The 21,525-nt window shown below is 48.5% G+C and overlaps 5 protein-coding genes across 5 annotated transcripts; 2 read left to right on the plus strand and 3 right to left on the minus strand.

Annotated features, from left to right (window-relative positions):
• Positions 1-1,260: 1,260 nt before the first annotated feature.
• Positions 1,261-2,251, plus strand: J7337_004721 (uncharacterized protein; the record flags this gene model as incomplete). Its single annotated transcript, XM_044822412.1, has 2 exons — positions 1,261-2,060; positions 2,209-2,251. 2 exons carry the CDS (start codon positions 1,261-1,263, stop codon positions 2,249-2,251), a joined length of 843 nt encoding a protein of 280 aa, XP_044683745.1.
• Positions 2,252-4,212: 1,961 nt separating this feature from the next.
• On the plus strand, positions 4,213-9,043 carry J7337_004722 (uncharacterized protein; the record flags this gene model as incomplete). Its single annotated transcript, XM_044822413.1, has 5 exons — positions 4,213-4,407; positions 4,454-5,235; positions 5,288-7,035; positions 7,812-8,208; positions 8,269-9,043. 5 exons carry the CDS (start codon positions 4,213-4,215, stop codon positions 9,041-9,043), a joined length of 3,897 nt encoding a protein of 1,298 aa, XP_044683746.1.
• A 774-nt stretch (positions 9,044-9,817) lies between these two features.
• On the minus strand, positions 9,818-12,267 carry J7337_004723 (uncharacterized protein; the record flags this gene model as incomplete). The annotated part of the gene is made up of 4 exons (XM_044822414.1): positions 9,818-10,616; positions 10,664-11,179; positions 11,233-11,409; positions 11,459-12,267. The coding sequence occupies 4 exons, from the start codon at positions 12,265-12,267 to the stop codon at positions 9,818-9,820; spliced, it is 2,301 nt and encodes a 766-aa protein (XP_044683747.1).
• A 2,350-nt stretch (positions 12,268-14,617) lies between these two features.
• J7337_004724 (uncharacterized protein) lies at positions 14,618-16,831 on the minus strand (the record flags this gene model as incomplete). The annotated part of the gene is made up of 3 exons (XM_044822415.1): positions 14,618-14,882; positions 14,933-16,395; positions 16,466-16,831. 3 exons carry the CDS (start codon positions 16,829-16,831, stop codon positions 14,618-14,620), a joined length of 2,094 nt encoding a protein of 697 aa, XP_044683748.1.
• Positions 16,832-19,976: 3,145 nt separating this feature from the next.
• Positions 19,977-21,258, minus strand: J7337_004725 (uncharacterized protein; the record flags this gene model as incomplete). Its single annotated transcript, XM_044822416.1, has 4 exons — positions 19,977-20,321; positions 20,374-20,836; positions 20,892-21,114; positions 21,213-21,258. The coding sequence occupies 4 exons, from the start codon at positions 21,256-21,258 to the stop codon at positions 19,977-19,979; spliced, it is 1,077 nt and encodes a 358-aa protein (XP_044683749.1).
• Positions 21,259-21,525: the final 267 nt, after the last annotated feature.

The raw sequence follows: 21,525 nt of genomic DNA on the forward strand, positions 1-21,525 counted from the left end.
TCGTGGGACGGGACAGGTTGGTTGTGATTTGAAGCTGCACGTGCTCGATAGAGCTTATAGGTATTCGAGGGTAAGATATTCTAGAGGGTAAGTTTTGACGTCACCATGCCTTTGAGCATTTATTTCGAAACACAAGACCAAGTATCAAGTATTATCGCAGGAACTAGAGGAATAGTCGATTTAAAGAAACGATGACGGCGAACGGAAAGGAAAGGGGACCTCGACCGAGGGAGCCGAGTTCGTAAACAGTGGTTGACTGTAGGTACCTAGAGAAAAGCACAGAAATACAAGAACGGCAAAGACACGAGCAGAAAAAGGGTCTAGAAACAAAACATGGAGCACATGCAGTGTAATTGTATGTACAATGACGGTAAGCTCGCCCTTGTTTCTGTGGTGTCCTCCAATCTCGCTCCGTCGAGACCGGTCATTAGAGAACGATGGGGGCCAATGAGCGCTGAGCGTCGACATCACTCCTATGGCGGGGCAGTTTGTTTTAGGGGGGGCTTGGGGCCTACGGGAGTTGCAAGGGCCCGAGCTTCCCGCTGAGTGAGGTCGGGTCGGGTTTAGTGATCAGCTGCTGCTTGCTATGGGCATCTCATTCCACATTACGCGGTCATTTTTGAACGAGAACGCTACTACATTTCGTGCCTTGATATTAAGTTCTGGGTGACTTCATTCATTTAATAAGTTAGACCCCTAGAATTCATACTAGTTTCTCTTCATTGTGAAAATGGCTTTTATAAGTACATAGTAGTCCTTTGTACACGGTGCCAAAGAGATGTTGGCTGACTAAGATAATCATGCCATGCGTCTTACCACTAGACACATTATCGATTGGGATCAGAGACAGGTAGTCTCAGTAACTATGGACGGTGAGCAGGACGATGAGAGCCTCGCCATTGAACATTTCAGCCGTCATAGCGATCAACTATCACCAGATATTCACAGAATATACATATCTCACAATGGCCAGATCATCTCAACATATGCGGACTCGAAAAATGATCCAACCTGCTGTGTACACTATCCACCTCTTCACGATGCCTGTCTCCCAGATGGGGTTCAGACTGTTCGGCGGGACAAGTTTGAGGAACTCGAGAGGCTTGGTCCTGACACGGACCTTGTTGCATACTCGCCATACATAGAGGGACCTGTTAAAAAGGCAATATCTAGGTGCCGGTCTTGAAAGTCTTGCCCTACGATAAAGCTGACCCTTGGGAGATCGTCTTTAAGTACTACTTCTTGTGGCAGTATGCGCAAATGTCGTGGAAGGAGATGAACCCATGGATGCGTCACCCCCACCATCGAAACATTGTTCCGTTTGACCGAGTGGTCGTTGACGAGCTTGAAGGGCGTATAGTCGGATTCACCTGCGACTACGTGCCTGGCGGCAACATAGAGGAGAACAGGTCTCGCGTTTTCAAAACCAAGTGGCTACAACAACTCATAAGGGTCGTAGATGACTTGAATCTTGTTTATGGGATTGCGCATCAAGATATCGCACCACGAAACTTCCTGGTTGACGCGCCGAAAGACTCTATCATGCTCTTTGATTTCAGTTTCGCAGCCCGCATCGAATGCCCTTCACCTGGAGAGGGTGAGAGCTACGTCAAGGACCGAAACGATGTCAAAGGTGTTATTTTCACCACCCAAGAGATTATTACTCAAGATGATAATCTCCGCAGTACTCCTCATGAAGACCAGAACCTCGGTAACCTCGGGTCAAAATGGGTGAAGCATCTGGAGATAAAGCTAGACTATCCAGTCGAATCATATCAACTTATGTTGAAGGAATGGCGGGAACGACGGGAAAGAGACTTTCACTCAAGCAACGTTTCAAGGCCTATTGAATGGCCGGCAATGTCCAAGCCACCGCAGAAGATCATTTCTTTAAAAACTGTACAAGAGGAGATGACCTCTGTCATAGTGGATAACTGGTATAAGAGGCGGCAAGATATCTGGGATAGAGGCGATAAGGTATTAAACTGGGAACGACCACCGCAGAGGCTGATAGACAACGGGATTCGGGTGCTCTCCAGCGACGAGATAGTCAATTGCTAGTAAGCTAGTTTCTCTGGATGCTGTGTGTGACCCAGTACGCGTACGCAGGTCTACGAAGTTAGCTAATATCCGGCTTCCTCGGAGGTAAATGCACGCGGTAGTTCTGTCTCAAACCTCGGAACAGAAACCAAGTCAAATACACCTCAGCCGTAAGGGTGTGGTAGTCCAGGAGGTCAGGAAAAATGCATAGTTTCTGAAGATATATTAAGCAATTCGATTTTATCTCCTTATATAGTGGTTAATTATGCTGCAACGATATGGGCTTAAACAATTGCTTTTGATTTGGCCAGTGCATTAATTCAAGGATGAACAAGAAGTTGAAATTTAATTATACAACCATCACAATACAAGATTTGCATCTACTCTTTCTAAAAGTCTCCTAGATAAGAGAAGGACAACAAGTAACAACCTGGCTATTTCATCGCAATACACATTCTGTATGCCAGCTAGTTTAGTTAGCAATGACTAGAGGTGCGGTATCTAACCATAACTTGGCGAAATCCCAGGACGAGTGCCATTTACTTAACTTATCTGGAGCTACCTCGGAGGGAAGGGGAGATAAGGACCGTTCTTTGCTTCTGGAGAAGACCTATTTGATATCATGTGTGGAGGGGAGTTGCTCAGAGTGTCGTTCCATCACATGGTAATTTGTCGGAAATACTTCTCTGACCAGTTGCTCAATTTCATCAACGCAAAGTGATACTATGAGATCGGATTAGTATCAAGCCGGTTAAGGACGTTGTCCTCCTTTAAACCATATGGGTCAATGGGCTAATTCTTACCAGTTGCAGTCGATATGCTCTCATGGAGCCCCAGGGATTCTCACTTGGACCATTCTTGACTATCCAGGTGGTGAAGTTTCTGAAGTATGACTTTCAAACGTATCATGTCTGACCTGCGTACAGTCCGCAGGGGTTACAAATGTGCATTTCCGCGATTTAAATAGGTATTTTGCCACAACAGAATTAAAGAAGACTAATAAGAGGTAATTATTCTTATAGATAGATAGAGATAATACTGGAGTGATTAGCATAGATTGGCCACTGAGAATCACTAATCTAAGTACCTGTAATAACATTTGTAACCCCTGCGGACTGTACTCTATGTGAATGCAACTCAGAATGGCTCTGCGCCAATGGGATCCTGCACATATCAGGCCCTTGTTAGTTTTGGCGTCATAGTGGAAAGCTCATGAGGTCGAGTTGAGTGGTTGGATAGCCAATCACGGATGGAGTACCCCTGAAACCCTGGTGCATGTAACGTGGTGTATGTGTTGGATAAACCCTGGTATGTACGGATATAAGCCCAAGAATTACGAGAACCTCGATGCTGACTGCAAATATATCAAAAGAACCTTGACAGGGTGCTCGTTTTAGTGGACTGCACTGGGGTGTCCATCGTAAGCCCAGCCGGGAATTTTGCCGTCCCGCCTATAGTAACCGCATAAGGGTTAAGTTTAAGATCTTCCCGCGTAGTTTATTTCTATGCTTCAACTTAAAGTTGATCTAGATACCTAACTACAGATCCCATAACTCCACCCAATGATTACTCTGTATCATTGTTGTTTTGTTGTGTAATACTTGGGATTGTCCTATACCCTTGCCTGAGTGTTGGTCGTTCCTTAAAACCAACAGCCAAGAGCAGGGGTCCCGATAACTGATCATGTCAGTTCATGGCACTTTTGCCTCGAATTGCTGATACTACCTTCCAAGCTGTCTCAGACCCAGATTATTGAGCACGACAAGGCCTCACAAAACAAAACAAACCCGTAACGCATGGACAGAGTGGCCTTCATTTTCATCTCGAAGGAGTTGGAGCCATGCAATGTATTGTATGTTTGGATCTCTTTTCTTTTTGAGCTGTTTAACGTGTCCGCAAATACGACCGTAGTTATAGTTACATCGGAAATCTGCAGCATCAGCCTGGCAGGGCCAAGAACCACGAACCATACTGTATTTATCGTTCCTTGCAAGGTCGCGGTGCATTAGTGCTCGTTTCTTACATACATACACGAGTCGATAAGAAATTCTGATAGTTCCAAATAGGAAGGAGTATCAACACTGGATGCAATGAGTAATCAACAAGAAAGCACCTCAAGCTGTCTCATCTACACACGAGGCTCTTGACCTTAACAACGCCAAGTCTGCCAAAATGCCATTTCACGACGACGAGTTTGACTTGCTGTACATGAACCTTGACCGGTTCGACTTCAATCTTCACTTCGAACAGCTGTTCTTCTCTATTCTTCCATGCACCTTGTTTATCATATGCTCACTATGGCGCGCTCTCACTCTGTCGCGCAAGCCCTTAGTGGTTCATGCACCAATCTTCCAGCTCATCAAATTGGTATGCCATCGCAGAAACATATATTCATTACTAACCTTGGTACTAGGGAGCTATCATCACCTATGTTGGCCTTCAGATCGCGCTCCTGATTCAAGTGGGTATGGACTCTTTCCATGTCACTCCAATCTTCGTCGCATCTTCTGTTCTCAATCTCATAGCAGCTTTGGCTATGGTGATGATCAGCTATACTGATCATAGGAGGAGTCCACGTCCCTCAATCCTCCTGAGCACCTTTCTGTTCCTGACTCTATTGTTTGACATTGCTCAATCCCGTACGCTGTTTCTGCTCTCTGGGAGTACACCAGAGATTACCTACAGTGCCGTTTTCACAACATCTTTAGCCGTCAAGGTTGTCATTCTGTTCCTGGAAACAAAGTCCAAGAACGAATGGATAACATGGGACAGGGATGAACACAGCCCTGAAGAAACCAGTAATATCTTCTCACTCGGCGTCCTGTCATGGCTTAACAGTATTTTCTTGCAAGGCTATAGATCTACACTATCGATGGATGATCTCTACCCTCTGGATGTCGCGCTGCATAGCGAGCAACTCCATGATAAGTTCTTGGCCAACATGGACTACAGCAAACTCCAAGGAGATAGCTACGGTCTCGTCAAAGTCCTCGCCAAGACTCTTATTGTCCCTCTCCTTCTGCCAATCCCTTTGAGACTCGCGCTTCTAGGCTTCACCTTCTGTCAACCATTCTTCATTGAAAAGCTGTTAGATCATCTTTCGCAGCCTGAAATCGAAGGCAATGTGGGGTATGGTCTTATAGGTGCTGCAATACTGATCTACCTTGGTATGGCTGTCTCGGCAGCTCTTTGCTGGTACGTCAGATCATGGTTACAAAGTCATTGGATAGAGACTGACATATGACAGGTATCTTCACCACCGCATGAGAGCAATGACTAGATCTATACTGGTGACAGAGATATTTTCCAGAGCCACACAAGCCCGCATCGGAGCAGACGACCATAATGCTGCCCTAACTCTGATGAGTACCGACATAGAAAGAATCAGACTCGGCCTCAGAATGCTGCATAATGTCTGGGCAGGCGTTATACAGGCTGCCCTAGCTGCCTGGATGCTGTATATCAGGCTGGGACTGGTCTTCCTGGTACCCATAGGAGTACTTGTGGTATGCTTCACTCTCTTGGGAGTTCTGGTAAACTTCACCGGAGATTCTCAGAGAGCGTGGATGACAGGCGTGCAGAAGCGCGTCGGTTTGACGGCTACAGTCATTTCCGGAATGAAGAACCTCAAGCTCTCCGGTCTGGCTTCCACTGTGAGCTCCTTTGTTCAGAAGTTGCGAGTAGAGGAGCTTGCTGCTGGTGCTCGATTCCGCAAGATCTTCATCGTAGCCGCCATGCTTGGCTTCACACCCATGCTCATCAGTCCTCCCCTGACCCTTGCGTTTACTCGGGCTTCACTTGATACCTCAAAGGTCTTTACAAGTCTGGCATTTCTGATGCTCCTTACCAACCCCCTCTCTCAGATCTTCACCTCTATACCCGAACTCGTCTCTGGAATTGCCTGCATCGGACGAATCCAGGCCTTTTTAGAGTGCGAAACCCGCCATGACTTCCGCCAAGTCCTGTCTGATCGCAAGAAGAATCTCAGTTTCACCAAAATCGAAGCAGGCATGGGTAGTTCAGAGATCAAAACGACATCTGACTCGACTATGATTAGCATAAAGAGTGGCAATTTTGGCTGGAAAGAAGATGTCTTTGTTCTTCAAGATATCAATGCACGTATCAAAAAGTCTTCTCTCACCATGGTAGTTGGGCCAGTAGGCTCAGGGAAGTCAACCTTTTGCAAGACTCTCCTGGGTGAAATCCCATTGAGCCAAGGGAGTGTAGTATTGAGTATGAGATACCCTCGGATCGGGTTTTGCGACCAGACTGCTTTCCTGTGGAATGGAAGCATTCGCGACAACATTCTTGGCTTTTCACTATACAGCGAAAAGAGATACAACTCGGTCGTCCAGGCCACAGCATTGTCAGTGGACTTTGCCAAACTCGCTCAAGGAGACCAAACCAATGTAGGATCCAATGGTATTACTCTGTCAGGAGGACAGAAACAACGGGTTTCCTTAGCACGTGCCTTGTATCTAGAGACTGACTTGGTGATACTGGACGATGTCTTCAGCGGTCTCGATGCAGATACCGAGCTACACGTTTTCCAACGAGTATTTGGACCTGGGGGCTTACTTCGAGAGAGACGCACGACCGTTGTATTGTGTACTCATAGCGTTCGCTTTCTCCCATTCTCTGACCACGTCATTGCTCTGGGTGACAACACTATCAAGGAGCAAGGGAGCTTCAAGGAACTTGTTGAGCAAGGAGGTTACGTCAAGAGTCTCGGCATACGTGATTCAGCTGAAGATGACGAGAGTGACGCTGTGTCAGAAACAGAACCCTCAAAAGAGCAGATTGAAGCACAAAGGGATGCACATGGCTCACCAGACGGGTCCCCAACAGCCGAAGTCAGCCTCGATGACCCGAATCGTGCAACGGGAGATAAGGCGGTATACAAGTACTATTTCCTGAGTATGGGACTCTTGGTGGCCTTCAGTTGTTTCTTCTTGGCTGCTCTCTGGGGGTTCTTTACCAACTTCCCCACCATCTGTAAGTGAACAATGCTTCAATGTGTCACATTATTCACATAACTAATGGGCTTATCTACAGGGATCAAATTTTGGACTGATGATATATCATCCGACACTCGAAGTCACTCTCATGCTTACTATGTTGGCATATACGCGTTGTTGCAGGTCTCCGCTCTGATCTCTCTGTTACTCCTCGGTATCACTCTTTTTATCGTGTCTATCAAGAGAGCTGGTGCGAGTCTGCATCATGATACACTCACAACGTTGATCCAGGCCCCATTGTCCTTTTTCACACAGACTGACACCGGCGTTATTGCAAATCTTTTCTCACAAGATCTCAATTTGATCGATACTGAACTTCCAGACGCTCTGTTGAATACCTTGTTCTGTGTGAGTTATGTGATGAGCAAAGCCTGGTTTACTACTACTAACATCAAGGAATAGGTTTTCCAAGCTCTCGGTCAAGCTGCAGTTATGCCAATTTCATCGGCGTACTTGGCTATTAGTTATCCGTTCCTTGCTGTTATACTCTATTCGGTGCAAAGATTTTACCTTAGGACTTCTAGGCAACTGAGGCTGCTCGATCTCGAGGCTAAAAGCCCCTTGTAGTAAGTGCTACAGCAAAACCTTTCTCCATGGAAAATTCAATAACCTACAAACTCTTAGCACCCATTTCATGGATACTGTGAGGGGAATCACGACTCTGCGGGCTTTCAGTAAGTGGCTGGCCCATGCAGCAAGTTGACGAGCTGTCACGCTGGTAATCTAGGAATAAATCATACTAATGATACGAAGGCTACATCTCGGATGAAGTTTCTAAGAATGCTAGGCTGCTCAATAGAAGCCAGCAACCCGCTTACCTTCTTGCCATGGTACAGGAGTGGCTCAATCTCGTTTTGGACATGGTGGTCATGCTACTGGCAGCAGTATTAACAATACTTGCAGTTAGACTGCACTCAAATTCGGGTTTCACGGGTGCTTCTTTGGTTACTCTTATGAGTTTTGGAGAAAGTCTCTCTGGTATCGTTATCTACTACACACGTCTCGAAACATCCATAGGTGCCATTTCTAGGCTCAAGACTTTCAACGCAACAGTAAAGCCTGAGGGTAAAGAGGGAGAGGACATGGTACCCCCTGAAAATTGGCCACAGCATGGCAGCGTGAAACTGAACAACGTTTCAGCGAGCTATCAGTAAGCGCAACTCTCTTTCAGGTCCTAACAAGAGAGTAATTGCTGATAAGATACTTATAGAATAGAGAGCTCAAGCGATGGTGAACCTGATTTGGCTCTTGATAACATTTGTCTGAGTATCAAACCGAGAGAAAAGGTGGCCATTTGCGGCCGGACAGGCAGTGGCAAATCAAGTCTTGTATCTTTGCTGCTGAAACTCCTCGATCCCTTACCAGACACCCCAGATGAAGGTCTTCTGATTGATGGTCTCCCACTTAACAGGCTAGACAGAGATGCTCTTCGTCAAGGAGTCATCGCGGTGCCTCAAGAGGCCGTTTTCTTGCCTGACGGCGCGACTTTTAAAGAGAACCTGGACCCTTCAGGCCTCTCGACCTCGGATGAATGCAAATCAGTTCTTATAGATATCGGGGTATGGGATTTTGTTCAGGGTCGTGGTGGAATCGATGCTGGCATGACGTCTTCAACTCTTAGCGGAGGCCAACGACAACTGATGTCGATGGGGCGTGCTTTGCTGCGACGGCGAGCCCGAGCACAGAAGTTAGCAGGCTTTGGCAATATGAGAGAAAATATGGAGGACCAAGGTGGCTTATTGCTGCTCGATGAAGTCAACTCCAGCGTCGATCAGGACATGGAACTCATCATCAAGCGGATCATCGAGACAGAGTTTGCCGCATACACGGTGATTGCCGTAAGTCATCGCTTGGATATGATTATGGATTTCGATACGGTTGTTGTTCTCGATACTGGTAAGCTTGTTGAGGTTGGAAATCCTCAAAAGTTGGCTAGTACAGAAAGAAGCAGGTTTGCTAGTCTTGTGAGGGCCGGGGGAAAGTAGGTGTTGATTGTTGATAGCATATCTACTTGTCAATGTATTGGCAGTATAGATGCATTCCTGAGTAACTAGCTGTACTCATACCTAGAATTTGCCCTGGTCCTTTCATTTTTCAAGCTCATGTTCTAGTACATCTTTTCCCGACCAGGGAGTCATCCCGCTGCCCGAGAGACTCAAGTTTGGTTATCAACACCGCGGATATGGGACTTGACTCCTTGGTTGCTGTTGTGTTGGGTGGCTGTTGGAAACTCACATTTGGCTTTGAGATTAGCACACTCGAGGTGCTTAGTATGGGAACGTTGGAAGCATTGGGTAAGCGTACTGCGGATGGGCTCAAGGGGTTCTATGGCAACTAGAATATTGTTGTAGGTGACGTTTGCATGGTCGAAGCCTTTTTATCGTTTTAGTAATTGGTCTGAGACCATGATATTCTGGGCATTGTGTAAGTTCTCAGCTGTGAGACCGGATAGAGGCACTTTGAGAGAAGAATAAATAATTTATGAAGAAATATCAAGGCTAGATGACATCAAGTATTATCATATCCTTCTCAGATCTGATGCTCACACTCACACTCACACTCACGCTTATGCTTATGCTTCTACCATACCATGACATGCCGTGCGTCTAGAGAGTTCTGTTGGCCTTTGCGTAACATCCCATGCCTGCGACAAGTTCCCACCAAAATTAAACTCTAGACCAAAAAAGAAAGACTATCATACAAAAAAGGACAATCTATCAATCTTGCTCAAGATAAAAATGTCTAAGAAATTGGCCGTCTCATGCAGTAACAGCTGCTGCAGCGGCTATCTCCCCCTCGGGATCACCGGGCTCAACAAACGTCCGCCACACATCGATCCGATTCGTCCCCGGTGTCCGTGGACCAAGACCGGCGAGCTCGGAAGACCTGCGGTTCTCACTACGTCGTGTACCCTTTCGACTGCGCGAGCTGTGGCTGTAGTAGGAATCGTCGTCGTCGTAAGTATTCGGATCACGCTCCACGATCAGAGGGCCTACACCTCCGCGGTATCCCTCCTCTATCACGGGGGGTGGCATTCCCATTGGTGGCGGGCGCATGCCTGGAGAGTCTGGGGCGTAGCGGTCTTCGGCATGGCGTCTGTCCATGCGGCCGCCGTAGTATCCTCCGCTTCTGGGGGTGCCTCTTTCAAAGTCTTTGGGTGATGGGGGAGCACCGCCGACGACTCTGCGACCTACACGGCGAGGACTGTCGCCTGAGTAAGGATCGCTGGACCTAGGTATTTCTGGAGCACCGCCGATATCGTATTCGTAGTCTTTTCCATGATAGTGTGACCTGCGGACCAATTCGTCATCACGTTCCTCCTGTTGACGCATGATAGCTTCTTCATCGTAAATCGGGGGTCGTGTAGGTTTAGACTTTCGTGGCCGTCTAGCAACACGAGAATCTTCTTCAGTGCTATCTTCACGAAAGACTTGAATCTCGCCTCGATGGGTAACATCTGGCTCGTGATCGGATTCGGGGGCATCAGGGTCAAACCATGGACATTCACATCTCTTGGGTTTCTCACCACACACGAGGCAGAATTCGGCACCACATCGACTGTACATGTTAGAAGAATCCATATTCAAGTGCGGAGGAATACTTACCACGAGGCGTGATTGTCACCCTCTCGGAGCTGAGCTGAAGCACCACATCTATAGCATCTCTTCCGCCCTTCAACTCTGACATATTCAAGAAAACTCGCCGTCTCTTCGTCCCTGGGACACTTGCTCGCAAAGTGCCACCTGCCATTACAGGCGACACAGACTTTAGTGTTGCACTGATCACAGCGAGCAGCTTTGCGTCCCGTCTCGCGATCGCGGTAAATATCAGCTGGCCGGATCCATTCACCGCATCGTCGTGAGGGACAATAGAGCCTGTTCCTAAGGGAGTACTCGACAAACTTCTTGTTCCATATTCTCTTGAACGTAGAATCAAAAAGTTTGTCAACATGCTCCAGACCAATGTGGGCATCGGTGCAGCATGTTGGTGGCATATGTTCAGCTTCTGTCATTGATTGCTTGAACCGCCTCTTCAGACAGCTGTGGCACATGCGATGGCCGCAATCAAGTTTGGGGCATTTGGATATAGGAAGTTCTTCTAAACAGCCCTTACAATCACGACTGAAGTATAACTGTTAGCAGTTGATAACCACAATGTGATTCATGCCACTCACATTAGACGTGGTCGGTCTGGGGATGAATTTCTGGATGAATCAAGGCCACTGCGGGCTATACTTGGAGGACGACGTGAAGATTCCCTAGAGACTTCAACGGTCTCAATTGTAGCTATAGGCAGTCTCCGAGGACGGCCCTCACGGACTAATTCACGAGACTCAACCACCTTGGCAGTTCTGATTCTTAATTAGCTTTGGAGATAAGAAGCAATTGTAGATAGCTTACCTTCTAGACGCTACCGGCGGCCGAGAAGCACCAAGCACACTATTGAATCTTGTGGGAAGACTGTATCTAGGTGTATCGCTGATCTCTCGTCTCAGAGCAGGTCTGCGGTCCGGTGAGCCTCTTTCAGAAGAAGCATGTCGATATCTTATTTCTCTTTCGTCCGAAGTCGATGGCGACGGTATTCTATTCCGCCTTCGTGGTATTCTCTTTTCATCTGGTGAACTGAGATAATCGTCTGGGCTGGGTGATCGGCGGTGTCGACGATGATGGCGTCTATGTTTGTCCTCTGTTTCTTCCACCACAACCTCTATCTGGTTCTGATCGTCGCTGTCCTCCTCGCTCTCACTTTCATTTTCGCTCTCACTATCTGTCGGCGGTGTCGACTCGGGCGTAGGCTCTCTCCGTCTTCGGACCACCTGCCGGGGCCTCGCGGGCTCCGGATGTCTACCCCGTGGCTTCATAGCCGGCCAGCGTTCATCATCCTCGTCGTCTTCGTCTGCTTCATATACCGAGAACTGAGGGCGTTTCTTGTAGACGTCTGTCGAGGCACGCATCAAGTGTGCTGGCGGCATGGGCATTGTAGGCGGGTATGCATCGAGGCTCATGCTCCTGTGGTATCCCCTGGGTGTCCTTCCGTTGGGCCTTTGTAGTTCGTCGATTCGGGTCCGATGGGGCATTGGGTACTGGTTATAGGGCACGACGTCACTGGGGCCGTACCAATCGTGAGATTCAGGGCGGAGGGGCCTGCGACGCACGAGTGGAAGTCGGGCCTCTCCATCAGCGACGTCTCGATCGTATCCTAGCCTCATTTTTGCAGAGTGGGATGGATGGACTCCTGCAGGACCCAGAAGGGGGGGGAAGACACGGCACGGCACAGCACAGCGCAGCAAACAGCTCAGCTCAACGCGCGCTGGGCAGTGGACAGCGAGAGTCTGGTGTCCTAGGCTGGACTAGTTTATATGTCGGAATGCAACGGGCAAGGGCCAAAGTAGTCGTGATGACGAGCGGTCGAGCCACTCAACGAAGTCCACGCTGCGTGAGCAATTGCACCCCCCAAAGATGATTGGAGTCTGGGGGCTGATCATGCATGGCAACCGCAGCTTGCAGCGTCACGTCGAGGTCGAGTCGAGTCGGAAGTTGGGGCGAGAGGTAGAGAATGGAAAAGGATTGGATGTGTGTGGTTCTGCTTCTGGTGCCTTACAAGTTGGGCCGCGAGACGACGTTGTCTCTCGGATGGGCCTCAACGAACTAGTACAGGAACCAAGGAAGAGGAAAAGAAATGAAGAACGAAATATGAAGAAGTCGGAGAGGAAAAGAGGAGAGTAACACAGACAATCTCCATATGCAGACCTTGAGCAACGTTTCTCAGCGTCTGCACTCTCCGTTAAGCTATGCTTCCACAGGATAACGCGGTAGACAGACCAAGTTTGGGCGTGGTTTAATGGCCAGTTACCTCACATCACCCTAAGCATCAGGCATCTAGTAACGAATCAAAGTGCCCCTCCCCCGCGTGGGTGGGTTTTGAAAATGGCCAGGCCAGGCCAGGGGGGTTGGGTTGGGCTGGTTTATTGTAGACCAGGCCCTGTCCTGTCCTGTCCCTAGGCTTTGCTCTTGGACCCCGTAACGACTGATGTTGAGTTCATAGAGACAAAGTCATATGTGCTTGCACAGCATAACACCGTACGAGTTAGAATCATACGAGTTTTGACGGGCAGTTCTTGTCCAACGATAACTTCGTGAGTGGCTGGTATCCCCAAGCAAGAAAATATGAGACTGTGGATGATCAGTTTTTGTCGGTGTGATGTCACGTGGCTGAGCTAACTGAGACATTGCATTGCACCAACAGAGCACATGAACGAATCCCCCAGATATTCATTGTCCACTGAGGCTTTGTTCGATCAATGCAAGTGCTGTATATCTTATGCAAGAAATATCTATCATTGCCTGTTTTTGATCCTCACCGGAGAAATAACATCACTGTGGCAAGATCCGACCTCTGTCCCCAGATGCTCAAGGAAGAACATCATGAGTTAAGCAATGAACTCATTCGCCCCCACTAACATCATCAATTAACTCAACCTCTAAAACCTCACCCGAAACTCTATGACTTAATCCCATCTTCCGTTCGCGTGGGATTCGGACCTTCATCATACCGGCGATTTCTTCATGTGGGTCATCAAAATCGGCCCGGTCCGGACTCGGAAACGGAGCGGTGATTACGAGATATGACGGCGTTCCTGCCGATCTCCCAATGGCCTTTGCTCTCTTGTGATTTTGACTTCCTTAGCAATCTGCAGGGTCTTTTACACCCCTTATAGTTAGTATCTATCCTTGCGAGCATGTGTCTACTACGTAGGAGTCTTATGTTAGCTCCCTGGTGTCACCATCTTATTCATGCACTTCTACGCAAGTAAGATGTCTATTACATCATTTACGTTAGATGCGTAGATACAATTCGCTGCATTCTACTTCTCCTTTCTGCATGAAGGGTCCGGCAAGCATTGGGCTCCATCACTGCACAACGTCATTGATACTGAGGTTTGAGAATGATCGCTCGTAGACGAATCAGTATCCTAGGCTGACTGCCATGATATTTGTTCCTTATCCTAATGTTCTTAATATTGTACAATTAAACAAATGGGTATAGATGCTATCATGAGAGACGTCATCATGTTCTTTGATGGTTAATCAGAGCTGAGAAATCTGTACGCCAATTCCCCCAGGGAACCAACCTCGAGCTAGCACTGGCAACTAGCTTATGCATGATCTACATTACATCAATCAGAGATCCTTATACTAGATCGTTCAAGTATACTTGGAAGCCAGTGTATTGGGAAAGCCCGGCCACCCGGCCCGCAGAACCGTTTTGGGCTCAACATCCAACCAATAAAGTCATATTCCCCGACACTGCACCCCAGGATATCACCCCAGAATTGTCTTCTCGGGGCGACATTTCAGCCCACCAGGTTTCTTGGGGTAGCAATTGCACCCAAGGGGCGTATCTTGGTCGTATGGGAGCAAGCGGCGGCGCTACTATTGAATAACGCCGCAGTCTGAAGTAGAAGTAAAAAGAATAGAGTACGTCAGAGCTGATGACGAAGTGGCCTTGTGGTTTCGTTTTGAGTGTCATTTATCAATCTGACACAGATCGACCGGCACCTACGGAGTACCGAGGAACGCGCGTCTTCTCACCTCTGCCTCCTTGAGGATTTCCGAGGACAGACTCAAGCTAGGGGCCAGGGTTGCATATCGCTCAACTTCTATCACAACATCATTGATCATTTGGTCTAGCGCCTCACGGTGCGGCACCAAGGTTAGCAGAATGCTGAGCAGCGACGGCGACATGCTGGCACCCATGATGAGTAGCGTTTGCGAGACTATCGATAGAGCACCTTGCCAAATGTATGGCATATGCCCGGCATGACTAGGGCCATGTTAGCTATTAACTAAGCTAAAAAGGAAATGGAGACTCACTGTTCATGAATATGTTCGAGTTGCCGAATAGAGGCCTCCAAGCACTTGTGGCAGTTTTCCCGCACAGCAGGATCTAAGACTGCCTGCTCGTTGTCTAGCACTGCTAGAATGTATGGCCGATAGATAATGGTGCGACAGGCAAAGAATCGAAGTCGAAGGACAGTTTGAACCGGATCTTGTAGCGCATTTCGAGTGAAAGGGAATTGCAGTGGTAGTGGTAAGCTCTCATACCATTGGCTCAGTTGGTAGTCAAGCTCCGCCACCACCGGATCCAGGCTTGTTGTTGATGCAATCGAGTCCTTAGAATAGATGAGTTGGCTCACTCTATTCAACAGCCGACGTAGAGCAATTTCTGCAAGGAAGTACCAAAGCTCATCTCGACCGACTTGCTCCGATTCATCTCCTTCAAATCCACACGGCAAACCAACGTTTTCCTCAAATTGAACAACCCCTGAATGAGGCAGGTCGAGTTCCGCGAGAAGATCACTCTCGAAGAGTAGTGCATTCCAGTAGATTCGCTCCACGAGTTCTCGCTGGTGGCTTGGGATACGGCTTGGAGCCATAAGTAGCAGCTGTAGCTTCGTGCTTGTCGTGCAAAGAAGATTCCATGCCTCCATGGGGCGGACTAGGTAAAAGTGATACGCAGCAGCAAGGAGATGACATTGTGCCGCCACTACACTGTTGGCAGTCATCAATCCTGGAAGCAGCGACCATGCTGCGGTGAAGTATTGCAGTCCAGGGGGGTCGTCCTGCGGCAGGATTCTCGAAATGCTGCCATGCAAGCTTGCCTGACCCAGGGCAAGAACTAGAAGCACGATGCAACTCTCTGGCCCCTCTCTGAAACCGTTGGACAAGGCTGTGCGGTATTGGCTCCTCCAGGTATATGGGTTGACGCAAGCATACCAAATATTGACTCTCTCAAAATAAGCCTCGATGTAAGCCTGGGTGTTTGACAAGTCTACACAAGGAGTTTTGGTCAGAGTGTGGAGTGGTTCTCGTGCCATTTCCAGTTGTAGTAGAATCTGAGGATCGCATGGTCGCGACACTAAATCTCGGATCAAAGGCCATTGGAGTAAATGCATAGTGGCATTAGTGTGGACTTTAGGCATGGTAGAGATATTGGTTCCGGTCGGTTGGGCGGACCAAGTCCCAAACCCACCATTGGGGATAGAGCCAAAAGAGGCAGCATTGGCCGACAGCATCATGTTGTCTCCATCAAGCCCCGTGCCATTGCTCATCCCAGGCGAATTGTCCGTTAGGTTTAGTCCATTTGCTGTTGTGTTCACCATATTCATCTGAAGGAGGTTTTCAATGCGGTTCAGACGCTCCAAGATGAGCTTGTCACCAGCGTCAAGCTTAATGCCTGGCTCTCTGTAGATGCATTCAGCACCAAGCTCTGTACAGAGCTTGCACTTTGGCTTCGTGCCATCGCAACGGGATTTCCTCGAGCGGCAAACCTCGCACTAGTGGGAGTCAGTATACAAAGGCGGAAATAATATGAATAAACAAAACAAAAATGGTGTAGTGACGCACAGCAATAGTGGCCCTACGGCGGGGGTAATCGACACCCGTTTCGGTATTCCTCCTTTTGAGTGGGTTCGAGCCTTCATCGCTTGAGACCTTTTGCCCGCCATTGGACATGCTGTCAGGTCTGTTGTCAGATGACTGCGAAAGATGCCGAGATTTTTGAGATGCGCTTAGTATGCCCTCCCGACTGAAACTGGGCGTCCGCTGGTTTTTGTAGCTGACAGGGGACTTGAGCGAGGCGTCAGCCGACATTGCTGAAAGTGAAGATATGGGAAGTTCGAGAGAGAAGCTGTCGCGTGCAGGTACCGTGAAAGGTCGCGCTGCGTTGAGAGAGATTGAATGAAGGGATTCGCCTGTCGATGATGCGGACATGATGATAGATTGGCGTCAAATGAAACTGGATCGAGGAATGGCCTCGAGAATAAGTTCTAGTTGAGTTGGTGTAGCGGCACGAACAAAGCAATGATGCGCACAACTCGAAATGCCCTTTCAGTAAAACAGCATTATGTAGCAAGGCCGATGGTCGGGAATGGTAAGATGAGCATCAGACAATGCGACGAAAGCTCACGTTTCAGAGCTCTATTGAACTTGAGCTGGTGAAGAGCGACTGGTTTCCTTGGGAAATGATTCGCGGTTTGGGCGTTCCAACAGACAATTGAACAACGTCAGTCTCACAATAAGAACACCGAAATGTTCTCGAGACACTGAACGTTGAAAGAGGCGTCCTTTCTTGCAACCGAGATGGAGGAGTAAATGATTATGTATGGGGGAGAGCCAGGCCAGGACAAGGGTCTCCGAGCCCCCGTTGTTCAGTAGCTGCACTTGGACTTAACCCCGGACCCTGGGTCGGCGGGCGGTGGAACTCGGAGAGGGTGGTGGAGAAACGGGCGGGAGAGACTAGGTAAGAAAGGTAGAGAGTCAACCTGGGGGACTTCTGGAGAGATGGGATGGGTCATTTATTGGCCCAACAGAGTCGGCCGAAGAGAGCATCCAACAATGGATAGACCCGGTCAACGTGTCAACGTGTATGTACTCGGTCAAGGTACCTGAGAAGTTGAATTTAAGCATGGCATGACATGTCGAGCAAAACCCGAAATGACTTGTCTCGGGGGCAGTTTTGCTTAAAGTGGTGGTGGCGTACGTTTTGTTTCTTGGTACGAAGGCGATTCGCTTCCAAATCTGGGGTCTCAGGGCGTCAGCAAAGAGAGAGTCTGGAGAAGTGCATAGTAGCTACTTTGCTCTGTGGTGCACTGTGGGAATAGAGCTGCCCGCGACGCTGTCATGGCCTTCCCGAAGCGTTCGCAAGCATCAACTCCATGTGTTCCCCAGAGGATTGGATGGCTCAAGCCAGTTGTTCTCGTTTAACCCGCCATGACAGGGATAAGGTTGAGATGGAGGTGGGCGGCTATTGAGGGGGATTGGTGGGAATCCTTGCAGCATGACCGTTTGCGTGTGGAGAAGCGATTTCTGGAGGATGAGGTTCAATTTCTTCTTGCCTGAGATTGGAGTTGTTGACACAATTTTTGTTGTCCAAAGTTGGTAAGTGTTCCATGATGGAGATGTAGGTTAAATGCTGTTGTTGCTTCGTATGTGGATTTCACGCACATACATGCTGTGCTTGAAGCTTTGGGGGAAGAGCGGAAATGTCGTCCCATCTTGCGCCTGCCGTACTGCCCTTGCAGCAATATCAAGAGTAATAAGGGAAGGAACACATGGGAGAAGCTAATAAACATCCCAGTTCTTTCACTTCATTGCTTGAAATGCACCTGGAACTAAAACACAGCAATATCATGCCTCATCCTTGAGTTTAACGATGTGATCACACTGCGATCCTCTCTTTGCTGTTGCTATTTGACATAATACGATCCTCTTATTGCCGAGTACCCCATCATATAGCTACGTCTTCTCCAAATGGTGGCATAATGAGCCCCGAATAATACTTCTCTACCACGATTTGACAAACAACCGTACCGTCACCGTCAAGGTCATTAATGGTTCTAGACCTCAGCGGGGTCAGAATCGCCACGAGAGGAAAAGACCTTCAATAGCAAGTGATTGACTGTCTCGGATGGCATCCGGACCTCTCGCTCATGACCATGGGGTCTGCAAATCTTTCAACCCCAGACGGACTTGATGCTTACTTGGAAGTCCACTTCTTACTTGGCGATTTTGATATAGAAAAATATTTCAAATACCGATCTCCGGCTCTTCCGATATATTAGGATGACGCACACACCTTTGTTTCCAATAAACGTGGCTTTGAAATCGAAATCTGGTCTCAGCTTAGGATGCTTACACTGACTTACTTACATTAGGACCATTGCCTTGCCCAGACGCACCGTCGCTCGACCTCACCCATCATGACAAGCGCTCATGCGCCCGATCCATGTAACGGCCCGAATAGGAGTGCTCTTCTGTTGGAGCCTCGCAGCCCAGTCCAATCCAAATCTCAGCCCGTGACCAACCTGGGGTTCGGTTTTAGCCTGCTCCGGTCTGGGGTGCCGTCTCGAGACGCCTGTCAACCTGCGGGGAAGCTTAAAAGGTGTGCCACGTTTTGTCCGCTTACGGAAAACTGCTGGCAAGGTTGTTTGATGGATCTTCCGGCTAATTAACGCTCGCCTTAATCTACCATGTCCAGAGACGACTCCAGACGACGGCACGGCACAGACAGAAACCCATCGGTTCGGGTCACCGCTTGAATATATCCAGACTCTCGGGTAGACGATGTCTTAAAGTTGAGAGACACGTTTCTCATCAGAACTCAAATAGATGATACTGATGATACTATACGTACATCAGCCCTACTCAATAAGCTTTATAGCGAGATGCTCAACCATTTAGAGGATCGAGTCGCCAAGGACCCGTGCCGCTACCCACATCGACAGCATCTTCAGGGTCTTCAACACCCTGGCCATCATGCTGAGCCTTGCTACCAGGCTGTGACCTGATCTCCAATTCCACAGTCCCCTCGATTCCCATTTTGGGCATCCGGGACATCCAATGCCCGATACTACTCCGGCAAGGATTTCACCCGCGGGAGAGTAACAGTCTTTTAGTCGAGGCCGGACGGACTGACAGTCTCTCATGTTCTCCGAGGTCGCTGCATGAAAGACACAACAACCTACACGCTAATGTAGTGTGCTTCACATCATCCCCTGCGTCACAACAACACGATCGAGCAGTTGTGGCAACCCAACACCAATCAAGTGAACAATGGGCAACCATAAACTGTCCCTGATTCTGCAACCCACAGCTTCTTCGGATCCGGCAGCCGTCAACCCGAAACTACAAATCAAGGTGTTCAAGGCTGGTGCTGTCTGCATATGAGCAATTCCTGCAAATTCAAGACGATATCCATAAGTTTCAGGTATTTGGACGGATGGCCGGACATACGTCATAAGCTCTCGTTCTCAGTAACGTCAGTTGCTCGGACGAGATGCACCGAGAAACGGATGCACATTATGACGCCGGACGGAACCAAAGAAGCCTTGAGTCACCTTCCTCCAAAGAGCCAAGCTTATGGTCCCTCGTAGAAGATCACGGCTGTAACTTCGCCTTCCAGCTCTGCATAGGCGATGAAATCACCCAGAATTCCAGTTCTGGCATCCCTCTCAATGATGACGACACGGCTATCACTTTGAAGAGCCACTGCTACCAACGTTCCCGCCTTATTGATAGAGAAGTGGCGAGGAAATCTGCCTCCACATGGAACATCTTGTTGGAGAGTGAGATACCCCGTTTCTGAGTCAATTTTGAAACTGACTAAAGGATCAGATGGTATAGCGCCGTTACTGGTGTCAAAGTCTGGAACTTGAAGAGCGCTTTCATTACGAGACGAGACGATCAGGAACTCCCTGTCCGGCTTTGTTCAAAAGTCAGAATAAACATAGCTCAAGGGTTGTGAACACACTTACTGATACTACAATCTCGGCAGCTGCAGCGCCTTGTGGCACGTCTTTGCCTTCTCCGTGGATGCCACTGCTCCATATTTCCTTGAACCTGATAAACTCGCCACCATACACGACTTCGTAGCCGATAATTGTACTGGCCAGCTCGGTGACAAGGTACATGAATGTCTTTGTCTCCTTGACTACAAAGGCAATGTGTCGGGGTCCACTGCCGGGAGCAACGACCAATGGATCCAGCTTGGACAAGCTTAGATTCCCGAAACCAACGCCGTATATGTGAATCATATCTGCTCCCAGATCAGGGACAAGAATAAACCGTTTGCTCGGATCAACGACTGCAGCATGGGGGTGGGATGCTTCTTGTCTTGAGGGGTCCGGACCAGACTCAGGAAGGCTGAACTGTTGGGCATTGAGCGACGTGAGATTTGCTGGATCTTGAATGTCCCAGGTAGTGAATGCCGAGCCGCCACTGAAAAGCGTTAGCCGTTTGACGTTGAACTTTATGTCGGAATGGTAATACATACTAGTGGGCTACTGCCAGCCCGTAATCCCACTCGCCATACATGACCGCACTCACAGGACCAAAGACTGTAGATGTCTTCGCCAAAGGCGTCAAGGTACCGTTCTCATGCGTTGCGAAGGAAGCCAACGACCCATGCTTCCCATCTTTTAGTCCTTCATCGGTGCAATAGAGCACTCCGTTATACCAGTCGAGTGTAAGCCATGAAGGGCTTCCAGCACACCCATCTGTTGTGGACAATGTTTCAAGTTTCACAGGCGTATTCCGATACTCAGCAAGTGACAGATTCAACGTCGTGACAAGTCCACTGTAGGAAGCAACATACAACAGCACATCCGGCTCGTGGTGAGTGTTGAAATCAAGAATGTCATGATTGTGGCTCCAGTGCGCGCCTCTGCGATAATAAGTCTGATATACACAATGGAGTAAAAAGATAGTGATGGGCGCGGCGAGAAGGAGTGTTGAGACGAGAAGTGTTATGCTATTATCACGGAAGGGGTTTCTCGATAGTTTCTGACGGCTGAGGAACTTCATTTTCTCCAGTTGATGGACAATGTTATGGTAGTAAGTTGAGGATTATGACGAGATTAGAGCTGACGCAGCCTCACCGCACTAGCCGCAAGCTATCAACCAGGGTG

This window comes from Fusarium musae, chromosome 3, assembly GCF_019915245.1.
Source record: "Fusarium musae strain F31 chromosome 3, whole genome shotgun sequence".
NCBI lineage: Eukaryota > Fungi > Ascomycota > Sordariomycetes > Hypocreales > Nectriaceae > Fusarium > Fusarium musae.